This window comes from Neomonachus schauinslandi, chromosome 8, assembly GCF_002201575.2.
Source record: "Neomonachus schauinslandi chromosome 8, ASM220157v2, whole genome shotgun sequence".
Classification (NCBI taxonomy): domain Eukaryota; kingdom Metazoa; phylum Chordata; class Mammalia; order Carnivora; family Phocidae; genus Neomonachus; species Neomonachus schauinslandi.
The window spans coordinates 135,871,739-135,892,162 of NC_058410.1; the positions used below are offsets into that span (position 1 = coordinate 135,871,739).

A 20,424-nucleotide genomic window follows, 5' to 3' on the forward strand; every position below is an offset into this window, starting at 1 on the left:
GTCAACTCTGCAAAGCTTGTCATAGATGAGGACAATACCTCTATATTATTGTGGCCAGGAGAAGTGCAATTATTTTGTTTATATCCAAGCTGTGGAAAGTTGTATTTCATAGTTTTCTTTTTGGAAATGTGGTCATTAGAGACTGAAAGAAGTCCTACTGAACCACTGAAAATATACATTTTGATACATGGATGAACATTCACACAGCTCAGAACTTTACATTCATAAGATCATAATGGCCTCCAGGAGAGTAAATATTGAAAATTCTTTGTTCCTCCCTAAAGAACATCCAAAATTTGAGATTCTGAGCACTATAATCCCAGCAATCAGAGTTCCAGGACAAATAAAAGAGGAGATGGTATACTCCAAATAGAAAATATACCCTAATTTAAATACTCATGAGACATTTTATTATGTTGATGATTGAATTTGTTGTTTTAAATTGAAATGGTCTAAGGATCTTGGTTTGACCTGAAGCTTTTTTTCTCAGTAGAAAAAAAAAATCCTTGAATGAGAAATAACAAGAAAAATTAGAAACAAGATTAAGGTGCTCATATCAGTAAAAATTTTGGAAAATTTGTCAAATGTCAGAACATGTTAATGAAGTGGAATGACTTAAACTAGTCACTTTCCCCCCACTTTAGTCACTTTTAGTCAACATAGTATTAGAAATCCTGGCCACAGCAATTAGGCAAGAAAAAGAAATAAAAGGCATCCAAATTGGAAAGGAAGAAGTAAAACTGTCAGTATTTGGAGATGATGTGATACTATACAGAAAACTCTATAAAGACTACACCAAAAAACCATTTGAACTAATAAATGAATTCAGTACATTTGCAGGACACAAAATCTATATACAGAAATCTGTTGCATTTCTATATATTAATAATGATGTAGCAGAAAGAGAAATTAAGAAAATAATTCCATTTACGACTGCACCAAAAAGAATAAAATATCTAGGAATAAATTTAACCAAGGAGGTGAAATACCTGTACTCTGAAAACTATCAGACATTGATGAAAGAAATTGAAGATGACATGAATAAATGGAAAGCTATACTCTTCTCATGGACTGGAAGAATTAATATTGTTAAAATATCCATACTACCTCAAGAAATCTACAGATTCAGTGCAATCTCTATCAGAATACCAATGACATTTTTCACAGAACTAGAACAAATAATTCTAAAATTTATATGGAACCACAAAAGACCCTGAATAACCAAGCTGGAAAAGGAAGAAGAGAAATGGAGGTATCACAGCCCCAGATTTCAAACTATACCACAAAGCTGTCATTGTCAAAACAGGATGGTACTGACACAAAACCAGACACATAGATCAATGGAAAAGAACGGGGAGCCCAGAAATAAACCCACACTTATATGGTCAGTTAATCTACGACAAAGGAGGCAAGAACATACCATAGGGAAAAGACAGTCTCTTCAATAAATGGTGCTGCAAAAACTGGACAGCTACATGCAAAAAAAATGAAACTGGACCACTTCCTCACACTCTACACAAAAATAAACTCAAAATGGATTAAAGACCTAAAAGTAAGACCTGATGCCTTAAAACTCCTAGAAGAAAACAAAGGTGGTAAACTCTTTGACATCAGTGGTAGCAATATTCTTTTGGATTTATCTCCTCAGGGAAGGACAACAAAAGCAAAAATAAATAAGTGGGACTATAGCAAACTAATAAGGTTTGCACAGTGAAGGAAACCATCAATAAAATGAGAAGCACCCTACTGAATGGGAGAAGATTTTCGCAAATGATGTATCAAACAAGGAGTTAATAACCCAAAATATATAAAGAACTCATGCAACCCAATATCAAAAAAAACAAACGATCTGATTTAAAAATGGGTAGAGGTCTTGAATAATCATTTTCCAAAGAAATACAGATGGCCAACAGGCATACGAATAGATGCTCAACATTACTAGCCATGAGTAAAATGCAAATCAGAACCACCAGATATCACCTCACACCTGTCAGAATGGCTATTATCCAAAAAAACAAGATACGACAGGTGTTGCCAAGGATGTGGATATAAAGGGAACCCTTGTGCACTGTTGATGGGAATGTAAATTGTTGCAGCCACTGTGGGAAACAGTATGGCAGTTCCTGAAAAAATTAAAAATAGAACTGTCATAGGATCCAGTAATTTCACGTCTAGGTATCAATCCAGAGGAAATGAAGACAGTAATTCAAAAAGACATAGTCATCCCATGTTCATCACAACATTATTTACAACAGCTAAGATGTGGAGTGAATCATGGTTTAGGATATTCAAGATATTCCCAGAAGATTGAGTAGCACCCAAACTCTCAAAGACTGGACATCGCCTCACTGAGCCGTCCCTCTCCTGTCCCATTCCATTATGCCTTTAAAGAGTTTAATAGAGCACAAACCCTTGATTGAAAGGGAAGATAAACCAACCTGCAATATGGTAGCAAAGGACTCATGGAATCACCTTCATGACAGCTAGAAGTAGTCCATCAGAAAGGAACATTGCATGTGAAGGGAAGGCATGGGCTCATACTCAAAGAAAATGAAACGCAAGGAACAGAAACAGATTCATCACAATGGCTTAGTAAGAGTATAACTTACACTGTCAGAGTTAATGAGTTTAAGTGTATTTTTAAAAAGCTTAAAGACAAGGTGATAAAACACTAAGAGTGAAATGCAAAAGAAATTGAAGGTCTAACAAATCAAGAACAAAACGACATTCATACAGAAATGATACATAAATTAGATGAATGAATATAAGAGATCCTGTTGAAAATCTGTTAACTCACAATAGAGAACAGTATTCATATGATCACAGTAAATACAGATGAAAAACAAAGAAATTGAAGGTAGAGAGAGAATCTAAAAGATATGAAGACATTCAAATATTACATGATCTGAAGATAATAATGAGTCCCTGAATAGAGATTCTAACAAATGGAACAGCGGTATCTTGAAAGATACAAGAAAATGTTCCTAGAAATGAAGAACCAAACCTATTCCAGCAGATATAATATAGAATGCTCAAAACCCAAACATATCATGATTAAGCTGTTAAACCCCAAGGATAAAGAAATAATTCTTCAGGTGTCAAACTAGAAAAAGCCAATTTTCTGCAAGAGAGAAAAAAAACCCAGCTGGCTTCAGATTTCTCTCGGCACATTTAGTGCCATGTTATGTGAAAATGGATGAAGAACGTTACCCAAGGAGGTTATATTCAGCCCAGATACTATTAAAATAGAAAGACAACAGGGAGACGTGTCCAAACCTGAAGAACTAAAAGCGACTTTGAGATCTCTTTGAAGAAAAGAATTGATAATGAGGTTCGGCCAATAAAAAAAATCAGAATAATCCAGAAATGGAGAAATCATGGTAAAATGACTGGTAAGAACCACGAGGTGTATTTAAATGTAGAACCTATCCTGAAGTCTGTGGATTCATGTTACAGCTAGCATATGAATGCTATTAATTGAGCAAAATAAAAATAATAACTAAAAAATATGGAAGATAGGGCATCAGAGATAGGAAAAAATGTAAGAATGTACTTATATTCTCATCTTTGCCAGTAAGGAGCCAATAAATTTTGTCTAAAATGACACAATGTAATTTAAAATGCAAATACATAATTATTCCAATCTCTTAATATTTTTTTATTTTTTATTTTTTTTAAAGATTTTATTTATTTATTTGACAGAGAGAGACACAGCGAGAGAGGGAACACAAGCAGGGGGAATGGGAGAGGGAGAAGCAGGCCTCCCACGGAGCAGGGAGCCCGATGCGGGGCTCGATCCCAGGACCCCGGGATCATGACCTGAGCCGAAGGCAGACGCTTAACGACTGAGCCACTCAGGGGCCCAATATTTTATATATATATATATATATATATATATATATTTACCTTGGAATGATCGTATAGAACATCATAATTATTATAGTGCAGAAACTTTTAAGTTTACCTATTCCATCTCTTTCATCTCTACTATTCAACCATAATTAAAATGAATACTTTTTATTTTAAAAAATAGTACCTCAGGTATGGTCCAATCTTTTAAAAGTCTCTGTGCATGTATATCTTAAAAGGTGGTGCAGTGATGTTCATCTATTGTTAACAAAGATTATTTCTAGATTGTGAGGCATTTTTTTAAACCTTAATATTTGTAGCTTTCTGCATTTAAAAATTATTCTAAATCATTATGCTTTGTCTTAATGAAAACAGCTGTGTGAATGAATTTTCTTAAGAACTAGAAAAAGTGTGCCAAAATGGTCATTTGTGCATGATAATTCCAAAAATTTGGAATTATTTTCTTCTTGGTACTCTTCTGTAATTTTTTAAATTTGAAAAAGTAAAAAATTAATAGTGAAGAGTAAGTAGAGAGTAAGGATATAAAATATGATTCCATGTATTTGAAACATTCCCTCCTGCATGTCCTTTCTGGGGGTGGGGGAGTTCAGCGCTGAAATCTCTAGATCTGTCTTAATGAATAGTTGTAGAAGCCACGGGCTCACAGTGAACATATGTTTATGGGGACAACTTAAAGGACAACTTTCTTTCCACTAGAAGGCATAGAAGAGGTTTGGGCACACTGCGAACAAGGACAGGAGAAATACCCTTTGAAAACAATTGCTTTTGGGGCTCAGACATTTTTAAACAGCTTTATTGAGATGTCATTCCCACAGAATAACATTCACTCTTTTAACATGAGCAATTCAGTGGTTTTTAGTAGATTCCCCAAGTTGTGAAAGCACCAGCATTATCTGATTACAGCATCACCCCCAAAAGAAACCTCGTACTCCATTCCTCTCTCCCACCAGCCCCAGGCAACCACGAGTGTCCTTTCTGTCTCTGTAGATTTGCTTATTCTGGACATTTCATATCAATGGAATCATACACATGTGGTCTTTTTTGACCGGCTTCCTTCACTCAGCATGTTTTCAAGGGTCACCCACATTGTAGCATATATCAGCACTTCGTCTCTTTTTAATGCCGACTAATATCCCATTGTATTGATATGTCACATTTTGTTTATCCATTCATCCCTTAATGAACATTCTGGTTGTCTCTACATCTTGACTATCATGAATAATGCTGCTGCGAACATCCATTAGCAAGGCTTTGTGTGGACATATGTTTTCAATTTGGGGTTCATATCTAGGGATAGAATTGCTGGATCATATGATCACTCTTTGTTCTGAAGCTCAAACATCTGAACTTCCCTCTTCCTCTTGGTTCCCAGGCGGAGATGGTGCATAGCGCTTTCCAGGCTCAGCGGGCTTTCCTTCTGATGGCTTCTCAGTACCAACAACCCCAAGAGGTAAGAGTGTATTTTGAGAGGCAGGGCTGCCTAGACAATGGGCAATACTTGTAAGACAGACAACAAGGAAGCAGCAGAACCATTCACTCTGAGAGTCATCCCCGAAATGAGATACATAGCACGTACGTCTATCTCTAATCCAGGACATGGTATGGAACATTTCTTTTGCTTCATCATCTTATAATGGTCAAATTCATACTGTAACAGTGGACATCACCTGTTTAAAAGGTCAATTTATTTACGTCATCTGCAGCCTATTCTTTTTTTTTATTGAAGTATAGTTTACATATACGATGTTATATTCGTTTCAGGTGTGTGACATAGTGAATCGACAATTCTATACATTACACAGTGCTCACCACGATTAAGTGTAGTTACCCTCTGTCACCATGATAAAGAAGATGTGATCAGAGAGATAACTGGATGGATGGGTGGGTGGGTGGATGGATGGATAGGTAGATAGATTAAATAGATGCTAGTTAGATAGATAGATACACACACACGCACACACCATGGAATATTAGCCATAAAAGAGAATGTAGCCTGTTCTTTTTACTAGTCTCATAACCATTTTATAACCAAGGAAGTATTTACTATTAACTTTTAGTTCACATTTTGTGCTATTTTGTTATCAAAACTTATTCACATCTATCATCATCTATAAATTGCATGTATGAATTTGATTAGCTCCTATTTTGTAGTTAGCGTGGATAAGCTAAGTCAGTGCTTCTTAAATGTATTGTGTATGTGGATCATTTAGAGAGAGTCAGTGCAGTTTTCTAACAACTTTTAACCTACCATCACATTGCCACATAAGGCCCAGAGTAAACTTTAACATAAACATAATAGTAGATGTTAAGAGCAAAGTGGTGGTTGGCAGGGGTCCTTACCATTCCCCAGGCCATTATAAACTTCCCACCTGGCCCAAACTACAGACATTGTATCATGTAAATAACAACATCATACTCTCTACCAAGGCTTCATAATAACAATATTTTGACCATGCTGATTGTGTAGTGAATGAAATTATTCATAAAAAGTAGATCTACCACCAGCATACATTGTTAAATAGGAAAAAAATGAGAATTGTTCTTTTGACTAAATATTCTGCATCTGAAGTTTGGTGACAAACTATCTAAAAGATAATTGGAGTCCCCAGAAATTGCAGTTATGTCGATTTACAATGCAAAGGAGCAATTAAGTTTGCTCATCAGCTGACCTTGAGATGGGGAGATTATCCTGGATTATTGGAGTGGGCCTTAGGTAATCGTAAGGATCCTTATACATGGAAGAGAACAAGCAGAAGAGTCAGAGAGAAATCTGACGTCATGCTGCTGGCTTCGGAGATGGAAGAAGGGACCACAAGGCTAGGAATGAGGCTGCCTGTAGAAGCTAGAAAAAGCAAAGAAACAAATTCACCTGAGAACCCCTCAGAGGAATGCAGCCTCGTTGACCCCTTGATTTGAGACCCATTTTGGACTTGTGTTGTTATGAAGCCACTATGTTTGTGGTAATTTCTTACCCAGTAATAAAAAATTAATATAAGCCCCAGTGAAGTACCACAGCATTCTTAGCGGGATGGCAAATGCAGAAAAGTCTGACAATGTCATATGTTAAGAATGTGGGAAGTGTCATGCTATCCTGGTGATAGGTGATAAATTAGTACATCTTCTTTGGAAGAAAAAAATTAATTAAAAAAAGGTAATTGGATATTCATTATAATATAATAGCTTAAATTTAATAGCTCCCTTTAAATTCTAAAACTCCTGAAACTGATCAAGTTTTGCGGAGAATCCTGAGAAACTAGGACTTTGACTTTCAGGGGAGGAAGCTCAGCTCCATAAAGGGGCAAGACCTGAGACCCTAGAACAGGTGTTGTGCAGTGGAATCACCCAGAACATTTTTTTTTTTAAGTACCAGCTCGGGGATCTCACTTCGGGAGGGTCTGGTTTAATTGGTCGGAGGAGTGGTCTTGGCCTTGAGAGTTTTGTGGGTTTGTCAGGTCATTCAAACTTGCAGCCAGAGCTGCCACGGATATACCACTTCCCTCGCGTGAAATGGGGAGTTAGCACCCAGCCCAGACAGGCAGCTTGGTAAGGGTGGAGAGATTGTGTGTTCTGCTGTGGATGCATTTTCCTCCTTGGCCTTCTCAATCCCTGCTTTCCCACGCCTCGCCCGCTCACCCCCCGCTTGGCAAAAGAGACGAGTGAAACTGGAAAATCACAGTGCGATGCATTCTAGATACAGCTTTAGCCCAGCTTTTCTGTGATTAAAGTGGGAGAAGTGACTTCAGTGCATCCCTGGGAGTCTTAGATGGAGGGAAGAACCATGACCTTCCTGGCTGGTGCCCCTCTCGATCCCTTTTTTAAACACAAAAGACCTCTCCATTGGCCTTGCGGGCCTTGCATATAAAAGTCACTCATTAAATATTGGGTGAGTTAGGACAGGTGAGCACACAAATGAATGCAGTGGAACCATTGCATCCCAAAATGAGCTGCAGCTGGGGACACGTGTGGCTTAGCACGTAACTGTGCAGATTCTTGGGTGTAACCACTACAGTTCCCCTTTCTTACCCTCCTGCATTCTTGATAAAAAGGGGACTCGTACCTAGTAAATGTTTTCTATAGCACTCACCTCGCCACAGTGCTCCAAGCGCAGTAAACCCCAGCAGGCTTAGGTTGGCACAATGCAAAGCCATTTTTGGATGTCCGCCTCCCTTCCTGTCCTCTGCATCTTTACCCACAGCACCTTCCTGGTACTTCCACTAGAAAGAAAAGCAGATTGGAGAGGTCATCAGCGCAGTGGTGAAAATAGTCCTCAGCCAAGCCGTGATTTTCCCCACGTGCGTTCTAGAAAATGCAGCATAAAGGAAATCGCCGTGAAACAGGTGGTATTTCTCATAGGAACGGTATTATAACCATCCACATCTTCCTCTCTTCCTTCTTTCAGGAGAATAATAACTCCTGTAATTTCAATTCACTGGTTTGTGGCAGTGGCTCCCAAACTTTGATGTGTATGAGAATCATATCCAGGGTTGTTAAAACACAGATTTCTGGGCCCCTTCGATAGTTTCTGTTTCAGTAGCTCTTGGTTGAGGCTCAAGCATCTGCATGTCTTAAAAAAGTTCCCATGTGACGGTGATGTTCCTGGTCCAGGGACCACACTTGAGAAACCTGTGGAATGTGGATTGCACTCAGTTACACCTCTAGCTCAAATTTATTTTAGATGCTTCAGGTTCTCATTTCCAGTTGTCTCTAGGTCACTGATTCTCAAACTTTAATCTTCCTTGGAATCACCTGGAGATCTTGTGAAAGGGCAGAGTCTGGTTCAGTAGACCTGGGGTAGGACCTGAGAGTCTGCATTTCTAGCCAGCTCCCGGGTAATGGTGATGCTGGTCATCTGTTGCCAACCTGTGAGCAGCAAGGATTTAGACATCACCACCTCACATCCTCACAAGCACAGAATCCTGTAGTAGTCAAATATCAAACTCCTGTTCTTTCCTCCTGACATTTCTGTTTCAAAGCAGGCAAGGTTATGCTATAGTAACAGACATCTCCAAAATCCTAGTGACTCACAACAGCAGTGGTTTACTTTTCACCACTACATGGCTATTACAAGGTGGCTTACTTTCTGCTTGGTGAGTTACTGAATCAGGACTCCTGTATTTATTTCCTTAGAGTTAGTAATAGGGCTCCGGGAGAAAAAGGTAGAGAATGAATCTTTAATAGGAGTTTCAGGCATTGGGAAGGAAGATATTTTAGGGCAGGTGGACCTCCCAGGGGGGTGCCTTCTATCCCATATGAAGACGCCACACTTACACTGCGGAAGCGTAAGGCAAGGTGAGAGCAACATTACTGGTCAGTTGTAGCCTGGGGCTTGTATAAGGTAGATGCCCAAGATTAGAGGTGAGCACCCTGAGCAGCTGGAAGCTAGCCACCTCCTACAACAGAGAACAGCAGTGATAAAATACAGGAACCCACAACAATGCAAGCTTGAAAGTATTCAGTCAACAGGTACTTACCACGTGCATACCATGGGCCAGGCACCATAAAGACACCCATGAGATGGGGCAGAGCTTGATTATTGGGTGAGAAGAGATCCTAGAAATCATCTCTTGCAATACTTCTGATTTACAGGTGAGCCAGGAGAGGTTCAGAGAGAGGGTAACTGGTTTGCTCATTAGTCCTTAAGCTGATGAGTTGCCCCCCCCATATAACCCCTGTCCCCAGAAATCTCAGCCACCATGCTTCATAACTGCACAGCTGTCTCCAGTGCTCTACACGATGACTTGAAGCCGGAATACCCGCCTTCAAAGAGACTGCATTTAGTAGGGGGTGACCTTCAGAAAGTAAAAGTATTTTATTATAAGTCATTATCAGCAAACTGCCAATCAAGCAAGGTAAACCATTAGTGTTACCAAAATCCAGAGAAGAAGAGATCTCATAGACAAAGGTGACGGGGAAAGTCATCACAGAGGAAATAAAATGACAATACAAGAGCAATCATTCAACTGCTTCTGATATAATATTAGTATTACAGGAATATTAATATTAATAATGTGAGTTTAGTTAACACAAACTCAAAAAAAAATTTCTGGGCTAAATATGTTTGGGGAAATCCCATACTCTGTTCAGTAAAAAAATATGTTGAATGTTATGAAACCCACGTTTTCCCAAACTTAATTGACCAGGGAGGCTTTTTGAAGAGGGACATGTATTCCTGTCCTGCAGAAGGCTGGCACACCAGTTTAGAAAATGCACTTGCGCATATCTTTTAGGCTGTTCGAGATGCTTGATGGTTGTTGCTTTAGGTGGATTATAACTTCCGTATGCAAAATTCCAAGATGACCCTAAGATTCCCACCGCCTAATGGACACACCCAGTATAATCGCCTTCCCTTGAGTGTAGGTGGCACCTGTGAAGATGTGGTTTTGTGCATTCCTTTGATTAGGTTATGAGCAGGGTGATGGGGTATCACTCCTGTGATTGTTCTGTCATGTAAGACTGTCGTGGTGGCTGGAGAGAGATTCTCTTGCTGCCTCCGAAGACCTGAGCTACCAAGTTGTCAGAGCCTCTAGATACTGACAGGGACCCCTGCTGACAGCCGGCAATAAAACAGGGATCTCAGTCCTACAACCACAAGGAACTAAATCCCAACAACAATCACATGAGCCCAGGAGCCCAAGCTCCAGATGGGTCACTGCTGACACCTCGATTCAGTCCCGAGACTCTGAGCAGAGAGCTTGGCTTGGCCTTGCCCATATTTCTGACCTATAGACACTGTGAGGTGATAAACGGATGTTGTTTCAAGCTACTGAGTTTGTGGTAATTTGTTATGCAGCAATAGAAAACTAATACAGGTTGCCTTCATTCCCTTCTCCTTGCCAGACTTTAATTAATTGGGTTTTTTAATAAGGCCATGAGCCACAGACCAAAGCATGAAGCCTCCCTGCCATTTGCTTTCTCTTCCCTGTCTGTACTCCTACCCTTCTACCCTCATCCCTCCATCTCTCCTGGGAAAAGCAGAATAAGAGGTGTGTCTGCAGCCCTGATTGATAATGATGACATCCATTTTCAAATTTCCACTCTTACTTTGGACTGAGAAACATGTTTCTTATATTCTCTAACATAAAGGCTTTCAAAATTTTCAACCATGATCCATAGAAAAAGTATATTTTATTTCACCACCAGTTTCACAAAACAACAGTTGTTTTACCAGGTGCACTGCATTCTGATATTTTTCTTCTAGTCCATTCTCTTGATCCATAAGACTGATTTCATGATGGACTAATGTAATGGGTCATCACATTTTGCACTTTGAAAGCCTTCCTCTCATTGATATATTCCAACATTCATGATACAGAACAAGTTATAAAACATCGGCAGAACATCTCATGCTTTTCTTCCCTCCTCTTGTTGTAATTTATAAAAATAATCTTTGGACAGAAGACTGGCCTAGTCCTTAGAGTATTGTCTAGGAATTTTAGTGACAATTTATCAAGCCTGCCTTTTCCCAGTTGAGGGAAGGATTCTCACATGGAAAATAGCCAGGCCCCCATTCTGTAAGTGCAGAATTGTTTAAGGGAACCTGGCACCCTCAACTATTCATTTATTTTTACAACAGGTGGTTATAGGGAAAATACGTTATTTCTAACTCACAAGCATGAAAAATGAAGTTCAGTGACACATTAATAACCTGGCCACCGGACCTAGATGTGCGCCTGTTCCCTTACCGTGCAAAGTCCTTTTCACAGCCACCACATGCAAGAAGAGCCACCCTGCACAGTCATTTGTAGGAGATGCATGTCAAAATAAAACCTTAGAAGATGTTCACTTGAATTAGGAGACGTGTTTTTTTGGCATTGAAACATCGCACATCACCTGGGAGAGATGTGAAACATGATCTTTAATCATCTCCAGCCGGGGTGACCCCAAAACTCTGCCCTGAGCTGAAAATGTAATCTCCAGTAGACCAGTGCCTCTGAAGCCATGTATGGGCATCAATCACCCCCAAGGAAGGCTATCACCACGGGGTTCTCAGGAGGTTTCCCTCCCAGGCCCACCACCTCTAGCCCTGGTTAACTTGCAGGAGCAGATGGGAAGCAGTAGTACGGTGAACTGCAGCTGCTGTGGGTAACTACAGTAGGCATTCTTGTTCCCTCCCACATATACTTTTCTTATTTTCTCCAACATTTCTCATGCTACCAAGACCTGACAATGAAATGGTGTGTGGGTGTGTGTGGGGTGTGTGTGTGTGTGTGTGTGTGTGCAAATGGAATTAATGTGCATCAGTACATGGAGAAAAAAAATTAACCCTGTTTCCAAGGTCAGAGAAGATGATTTATGGTCATTGACTGCCACCGTGGATTTTATTCTTTTGAAAAGACTAGGAAGTCTGGGTTTTTTATGCTTCCAGAAGTGCAAGAGAGAGTTTCTTCTCATTGCTCTTCTTTTCTATCTCTATTTGGACTTGGAAAGGAAATAGTACCTTCTTGTGTATAGAGCAGGAATCTAGAATGGATTGTTTGTCCTTTCATTGTTTATACAGTCTGAAAATTAGAAGGGGAGATAAGAGACTCCTTTGGCCATACCTCCATCTATGAGTGAATATGCATGCCCCCACCTGGTGCTCTGCTCAAAGCACTCATTTAACGGATTTTCTTTTTTTTTTTTTTAAGATTTTATTTATTTATTTGAGAGAGAGACACAGAGAGAGTGAGCATGAGCAGGGGAAGGGGCAGTGGTAGAGGGAGAAACAGCTCTTTGCTGAGCAGGGAGCCTGACTCGGGGCTCAATCCCAGGACCCTGAGATCATGACCTGAGCTGAAGGCACTTAACCGACTGAGCCACCCAGGTGCCCCTCACTTAAAGGATTTTCTAATGCATGGAGCAGTAATCTAATTTATTAATATCCTGTTCATCTTAAACTAAGCAAGAAAGCTTAGTGCAATAACCATAGGACTTTAGATAATTAATTGGTGCATGATAGATCCAGATTGCTAGTGAGCATAAATATATTTGAGACTTTTATAAAACATATTAATTTGTGAGGGTCATCAGGAGTAGAAACTTTGGACTTGGATCTACTCATTAACAATGCAAATCCAAATGTAAGAAAAATAAATTCATCAGCATCTCCTTAAATTGGAGAATCTACTCTTTTTTCCTGAGTACCACCAGCAAACTAATCTGGTAAAGCCCACATTACATTTATACCCAGCCATTCTAACCAAACCAACGTGTTAAGTTGCCCACTTGGGGGAAGACACAGTTAAACTCAGCCCATGTTTCCTTCTCTTTAAAATGGGAGGGGCATCTGGCTGGCTGTTTGGTAGAACATGCAACTCTTGGTCTTGGGGTCATGAGTTTAAGACCCATGTTGGGTGTGGAGCCTACTTAAAAAAATAAAAAATAAAATGGGGATAATCATTCCTCCTTCAGAGAGGTATTGTGAGGATTAAATGAGAAAAAGCATGGGAGTGTCAGGTGACTGAGTAGAAGAATTCGGTGTTAGTCAAGGGAGTCCAGCTGCTCTAGGAAATAGTCCCCAGATTTCAGAGGCATACCATAGTGGACATTTTTTTCTTGCTCATGTAAGGTCTGCTCTGGTGGTTTTGGCTGACAGGCTTCTACACGGTCATTCAGGGATCCAGGCTTCTTTTATCTTGTGGTCCCACCTCCTGTAGGTCCTCAGCCATTGAATTGGGAACGAGAAGGCTGGATCATTCCTGGGAAGGTTTGATGGGCCAGGTCTGGAAGTGGCATATGTCACCTCCACCTTCATTCAGTTCCGTGGCCATTCCTAGCTGCAAGGGATGCTGGGAAATGTCATCAGCCTGTATGCCAAGAAGGAAGAACTCACAGGTTTGGTGGGCATCTAGCCAATCTGCCAGCATGGGTAACTTGGTTTGGCTGACATGAGGTCTAGCTCAGTGGAAAAATATTGTCTTTCTAAATAGCCATTTGGATTTTTCCAAATTAATCCCCCAGTAACCATCCAGAGAAGGACAAGAAAACCTTCAAATCCAACAGCTGAATTTGTTTTTATTGTATCTGGATATATAGAGAGAGATACAGATATAGATACATGTATACAAATATCTTAAAGGTTTTTTTTTAATTAGAGTGATTTCATCCCTTTTGCCTCTCTAGTGTTTTACCCTAACTACAAGGTGTCAAATTATGGTCCAGTATTTTAAAATGCCAAGCAAAACAGTTATGTGACTTTGATCTCAGAGCATGTCTTGGGTGAATTAGGTGGTTCTGGTGGCAGGTCTGGAAATTGTAAAAGAAAAGCAAACGAGTGAGCAAAGCCAACCTCCCAAGTGTTCCCTAAGTCCATGCCCAGAAAATGTCACCATGTTGCTCAATCGAAGTTGCTGGATTTTCTTGAGAGATTTGGCCATGATTAGTGCTGCTAAGTTCTATTGTTAGGGAGCATATGACAGATAACATAATGCAATAAAGTAATTCTGGCCCTAATGTAAAATGAATGCTTGCTTTAAAATATTGCTATAAATTTTTTTTCCCCCTGAGGACATTGAGAAATCAAGACATCAAGAAAATATTCTGCTGAGTAACCGCTGTTAATATGTGCCAAACAAGTATTTCAAATGGACTTTTAAATATGCAATTCTACATTTATCTTGAAAATCGAAAAAAAAAAAAAGAAGAGAAATAAAAGATAAAAAGTTTCTAACCTTTGTATCATATTCAGTAGTGGTATCTCCCTGTGACCTGGGCAGAGGAGAACTTTAGAATCTAACCAGAGGCTCACTGTACAGCCTTTTCCAAACTAACTCTATATTCACACTTCATAAATATGCATAAGTTTCTGCTCTTATTGATGTTGCTAAATGGACCGGTTGTCTCTTCACTACCAACTCAAAGGCAACCAAAGGCAATATATGGTTTTAATCTCTGGAGAAGAGTATAGACGAAAGTCCAACTAAAATCTGTGCTCAAGTACAGTCTATGAAGAGCAGGTAAAACTTGATAGCTTACTGGTACCCTCGGCATTGCTTTCTTGTAACCAGCAGCTTTCTGAGTTGCATTTCGTGTTGTAGGTGGAGAAGTGGGGGCAAAAAGAAGCCTTTGCTTTCCGTATGAGCCTTTCCATGGCAAGAAAATTACCCTGGTAATTACACACACACACACACACACATACACACACCTGGCCGCCCAGCTAGCGCATGTGAAGGCTGGATGTAGATGCTGGTTCACGAAAAATAAAGCACCAGAGAGGGAAGGAGAGGAAGAGGTTTGTGTGATATCATCAGGGTCTGCTTGACTTGACAGCCTGAAGCTACCCAGTCAGTGCTGAATGCCAACAGGAAAGCTAATCATTAGTTTATCAGGATGCAGAGAGGAGGTTAATCAGAAAGGAGAGTAATTCTGTCATTCTTCTGCCCAGACTGTTTGTTTTAGCAACATAAAGCTGTGAATGGGCTTGTGAGCTGTGACCGTGGGTTAGTAGCTTTAAAGGTATTTAGAAACGCAGGACTTTGGAGGCAGAAAGGATTTGCTAAGATCCTGTTCTGTTGGACATCACTCATGGTGACTTTTTTTTTTTAATCTGATAAGGCACATTAGCTCATCTCTCTTTGTGTAAGACATGAATTAGATAATGAATGGCTGCCCAAAGGAAGTGAGGTGGTTATCACACACAGGGGATTTGGGGGATTATCTGAGGGGTAAAGGTTAATAAAGAAGGATAACGTCCTTTGTTTTATCAACTATTTCATACGAAGTTTGTTCCATTCCAGACTGCCTTGAAGGCAAATTCTCCATCAAGGCCAGAACTCTGTATATGGCCAGGGAAATGTTTCATTCTCTGTTCCATCAAGTGTTGGGATCACTTTGCATCTTTAATAAAATAGTTCCTGACTATTTACCATTCTCCACTGTAAAGCTAAATATTTGGTTGCTAGTCACCATAAATCTGCTGGGGAAAAAAAAACATCAGAAAGGTCGCAGGCTTTTCTTATAGGACTTGAATCATAAATTAATTTAAAAAGAAGTGGTTGAGTCATTCAACAGATCTTTTAAAAAGCCACGCGTGTCTCGGCCTATAGATTTGCCATTGCTCACGGGTTCAGGAGCCTCAGCTGGGGCCCTCTTTGCAGGACTCCCGCTTCTGTCAACATGTCTCCGGTTGTCTGTGTGGACAGAGCAGACAGGGAGAAGGTAACTGCAGCTGACATTCCAGTCTGGATGCGCCGTCATAAATTACTTAGCAGAGGGCATGGGCCGTTACTTTTTATGGTCATGTTCTATATTTGTATGTGCTGGGGGACGGATCACATGACAAAACCATCATTTGATATTAGTGTTTATGTGCACCGATGAGCGAGAGAGCTAGATTTAAGCTTCACTGCGCAGTACTTTTAATTTCTACAGTTAGCTCTTAATTGAAAATGCAGGCGCTTCCCTAAGTACTAACACTACCAATAATCCAGAATAAAGTTGATGGAGTTGTCCTTAGAAGACAGGTTACCGCCCACCCTAGTTGAAATGCCTGGTGCCTTCCCGAGGTAGTAAAACATAAAGTTTGAACATGAGCAAGCCAACCCTGCCGGAATAATATAGGCTAAAAATTCCCCAGTTTACATCCTCTAGCCCCTCTCCTAACTTGAGCAAGAGAGCATCTTATGAATGGCAGTTTATTTTGAAGGAGTTACATTTCCCAGACATGGAGAGAAGAAAACACACACAGGCTTTTTTCCTTATCTTTCCCACATTGTTTCCCCCACTGCAGCTTAATACTTGGATTTCCAGTGGCAAACACCTAGAGAATGTACTTCTTCTGGGGCCGCCTGGATGGCTCAGTCTGTTAAGCGTCTGCCTTTGGCTCAGGTCATGATCTCAGGGTCCTGGGATCGAGCCCCGCATCGGGCTCCCTGCTCAGCAGGGGATCTGCTTCTCCCTCTGCCTTTGCCCTTCCCCTCCACTCGGGCTCATGCTCACTCTCTCAAATAAATTAATAAAATCTTAAAAAAAAAATGTACTTCTTTGATGATTATTTCTTTTTACAAATTAAACATGAAAAAAATGTTCTTGTCAGGTTTTGGCAGATTGGCTGTTTTGAGAACTCGTGTTTTCATGTCTGGAATCACTTATTAGATAAATTGGCCTGTGAATAGTTGTGTCAGGTCTTCATTAGGGCATGTTCACCTTCTGCACTCCAGCCCTCTTTAATTTTTATTTCTTTGGGCTTTTTTTTTTTTTAACCCAACATTTACTGGATTCCTGCTCTCTAGCCACCATAGCATTTGGCATTTCTATGTCTATCACTAACTCATGTCTATGAAAATATACTTTGGGAAAACCATGGTGTGGGTGCTGCTGTCTGTCCTGAATCACGGATTCCTGTCCTTCAAGCTGGTCTTAGCTGTTACCACACTCCTGTCCCGGCCGCGACCGCCATTCCAGCTTTCCTGCCCACTCTCCTCTATTAGGAAACGTATTAACCGTGCCTTCTGATGGTCTCTTCATAGCTTTGAACTTCCTGCGTGCCTGTAGAGTGGTTTCTGTCAAAGCACAGGGAACTTGTTTACCTATTATCCAGAAACATTCCCCTGTTATTTTTTTTTAAGATTTTATTTATGTACTCATGAAAGAGAGGGTGTTGGGCAGAGGGAGAAGCAGGCTCCCCGCGGAGCAGGGAGCCGGGTGCAGGACTCGATCCTAAGACCCTGAGATCATGACCTGAGCCAAAGGCAGACGCTTAACGGACTGAGCCACCCAGGCGCCCTCCCTTGCTATTTTTTATGCATATTTTCCATCCCCTCAACAGGACTCTAAGAGCTTCAAGGATCTTTAGAGTTGATGTGTCTTTGCTTTTAGGATGCGGTGTGGTCCTAACTGTATTGTTTTGCTGTCAGGCTTGCTCAGAAAGGAGGCTCAGGCTCCTGATCACTTTTGGTTTGGGAACTAAAAGCTTGATTAAAGGATTGCAGTGGTACAGGAGGGACCAGAGTGAAATGACACTTTTATTTAGTGATACATCTGTCCTTTCTCCGCAAAAGAGCTCGGTATTTGGAGGTCTACTTGGTAGGGATTGAGAGATCACTGAAGGGTATAACTGGTCAAATATAAGTCATGGGTCAACCATGTAGACTTAGCCTTGAAAAAAAGTATTCCTAATGGGAATTTGGGGCAGGTAAGTTAGAGGAAGAACAGGTGATACGGTGTTAGTAAGGCATTTTATTTCAAAGATACCATTTCTTTTATGTGCCCTTTCACAAAATGAGTGCCTTTGAGGCCTACCACAGAATGGTCCGTTCCTGGGTTGTGTGGAGCATTTAATGACAAGAAATGATCACAACCAGATTTGGGTGACAGATGTAGCTCAGACATTCAATGATTCTAGAATATAGGTTCTGGGAAGAATGAGCTGATTAAATTCACATGGTCTGTGGAGATACAGCTGGCCTGATATTTAAATGCTGTTGAAAAATGTTCCAGTTAGATGGCTTCTTCCCTGTGCAGAGTTTTCATGTAATTGTGAAAAACGGTCCTTTCTTGAGACTGTGAAATTGTCATGAGTGTCCACTGTCAGCCTTCTGAAGCTGGTCATGATGCATTTGGAACCAGAGGCTGCAGTGCAGAAGAACTTTCGGCTTTATCCCATCTCTGCCCCACTGGATTCTCCCTACAGAATAATGGGCCGCACGTCACAGAAATTGGATTTAAGTGATTCGAACAACAGGAGTCCCATCACTTTCTTTCGCTGGATTGCCTATGGTTGACTGTGTACAGGATTCCTTTTGGAAAGTCATAAATTGGCTTCTGTTTTCCCATAGGAACAGGGATATCATTTGCAACTTCATATTTTACCAACTTGACAGCAAATAAAGCACAGACAGGACAAACTGTACATCATAAAAGCTGAGATACAACTAAAACGTTAGAATTATTTAAAATGGGAAAATGTGGCTCCAAGTCCTGTCAAGTGGTCATAAATATACTGCTCACTTTAATTACAAGTCCCTAATGAATTCTAACTGCATAGACAGCTCATAAAAAAGTCCATATCATAACTTACCTATCTGAAACTGATGGCGGCCTATAGTAGATACTCATCACTAATGATTTTACTTGACTTTATAGAATTTGGAGGGTCTTTTTTTTTTTGGTAGAGATATGCTGGATAATCCATGTCTTTAAAATACTTTTTGTGGGAAAGTGAAAGCCCTTGCCTTTTCTTTTCCTCTCTTGACAGCATCTCTCTGGCCCGGACAGAGACATTCAGAAACCTTCTGTAATCCTCTAGGACGATACTTGAGATTGAAGTATCCTTTTCAAAAATAGCAACCAAAGAATCACAGCCTTCAGAGACCTTACCAAGAAGTCCATTTGGGACAGTTCTTTTGGCTCTGGTTCTCAGTCAACTTTTCTCTGTTCCTCCATCTCCCAAGATTTAAGGGGGGTGGGGTGGGTACCTGGGTGACTCATCGGTTAAGCGTCTGCCTTCGCCTCAGGTCACAATCTCAGGGTCCTGGGATCGAGCCCCACATCGGGCTCCCTGCTCAGTGGGGAATCTGCTTCTCCCTCTGCTCATGCTCTCTAAATAAATAAATAAATAAATAAAATCTTTTTTAAAATTCTAAAAAAAAAAAAAAGATTTAAGGGGGGAAAGGAGTCAGAGAAGAACAATGGGAGGGACATGAAGAAAGAGGGTAGAGAAAGACAACCATATCCCTATGGTTGATCAGGTAGAAGCCAGGGAGGGAGCCAAGCATGTAGCTGTACACCTTAGAACGTTTTAGCCCATGACTCCTCTGAACCACTTGGCTCTCATTTTCTTCTTTGTGTCTTTGTCCCCCATCTGTAGCCTCCAAGGTGGGGGGAAAGGAAAGCGTAGGCGTTACTCAATAAGAAGGCAGGGGTGAAGCGGTGGAACTGTGAAATATGGGGCTGTTCCAACATGTCATCGAAAGACTTTAACTTCCTTTGACTTGTTTTTAATGTCTTTATTTTGAGTCAGGTTACCCCACACTTTGTGGTTTTCCCTATATTGACTGAGTCTTTATGTACTTATGTTGTCCCTGGCACCGAATCCATTTGATTGTTGACGTAGGTAGTGAGTAATCGCTTAGTCCCAGGGAGGGACTAAGGTAGTAGAATGTGATTCTCCAGTGGTTCTGAGCAATGACTCAGAATTCAGGATGATTAAAACGTTCCCCCATTAAGTCAGTCTCTGAGAGCCTCCTCTTATCTTTGTGTTTGTGGAAAAAGTACATAGAAAGTCAACCCCAATCACTTTTTACAGTAGGAGAATTACTGAAAGAGGAGATTCTTCTTTCCATATTTATGGAATGAGTGTTTTCTAGCAAAAAGGAGATTCACACTCAACAAGACCATTATGAAAGGCCTTAGTGTAATTATCCCTGGCTATGGATTGGTTATGAACAAATACACTTATTCCCATGTAGATAAGGAATAAAGCACAGAAAGATTACTTGTCTGGTATCCTTCAATGAGAGCAAAAAAGTGGAAAGCCAAAATTTTCCAATTCTGAGCATGAATGTATCATCCCAATCTCTCTTTGGTTTTGTTTTTTTGTTCTTTTTTTTTTTTTTTCTTTAAATGCTAATTAAATTT

At 40.4% G+C, this 20,424-nt stretch overlaps 1 protein-coding gene across 1 annotated transcript in view; it reads left to right on the top strand.

The window, feature by feature from the left end:
* The window catches only part of CAP2 (cyclase associated actin cytoskeleton regulatory protein 2), a 133,377-nt gene that overhangs the window by 49,573 nt on the left and 63,380 nt on the right, over positions 1 to 20,424 (top strand). The window contains exon 4 of the mRNA XM_021696918.2: positions 5,243 to 5,320. Coding sequence (XP_021552593.1) covers positions 5,243 to 5,320 — 78 coding nt within the window. The remainder of the gene's footprint in view (positions 1 to 5,242; positions 5,321 to 20,424) is intronic.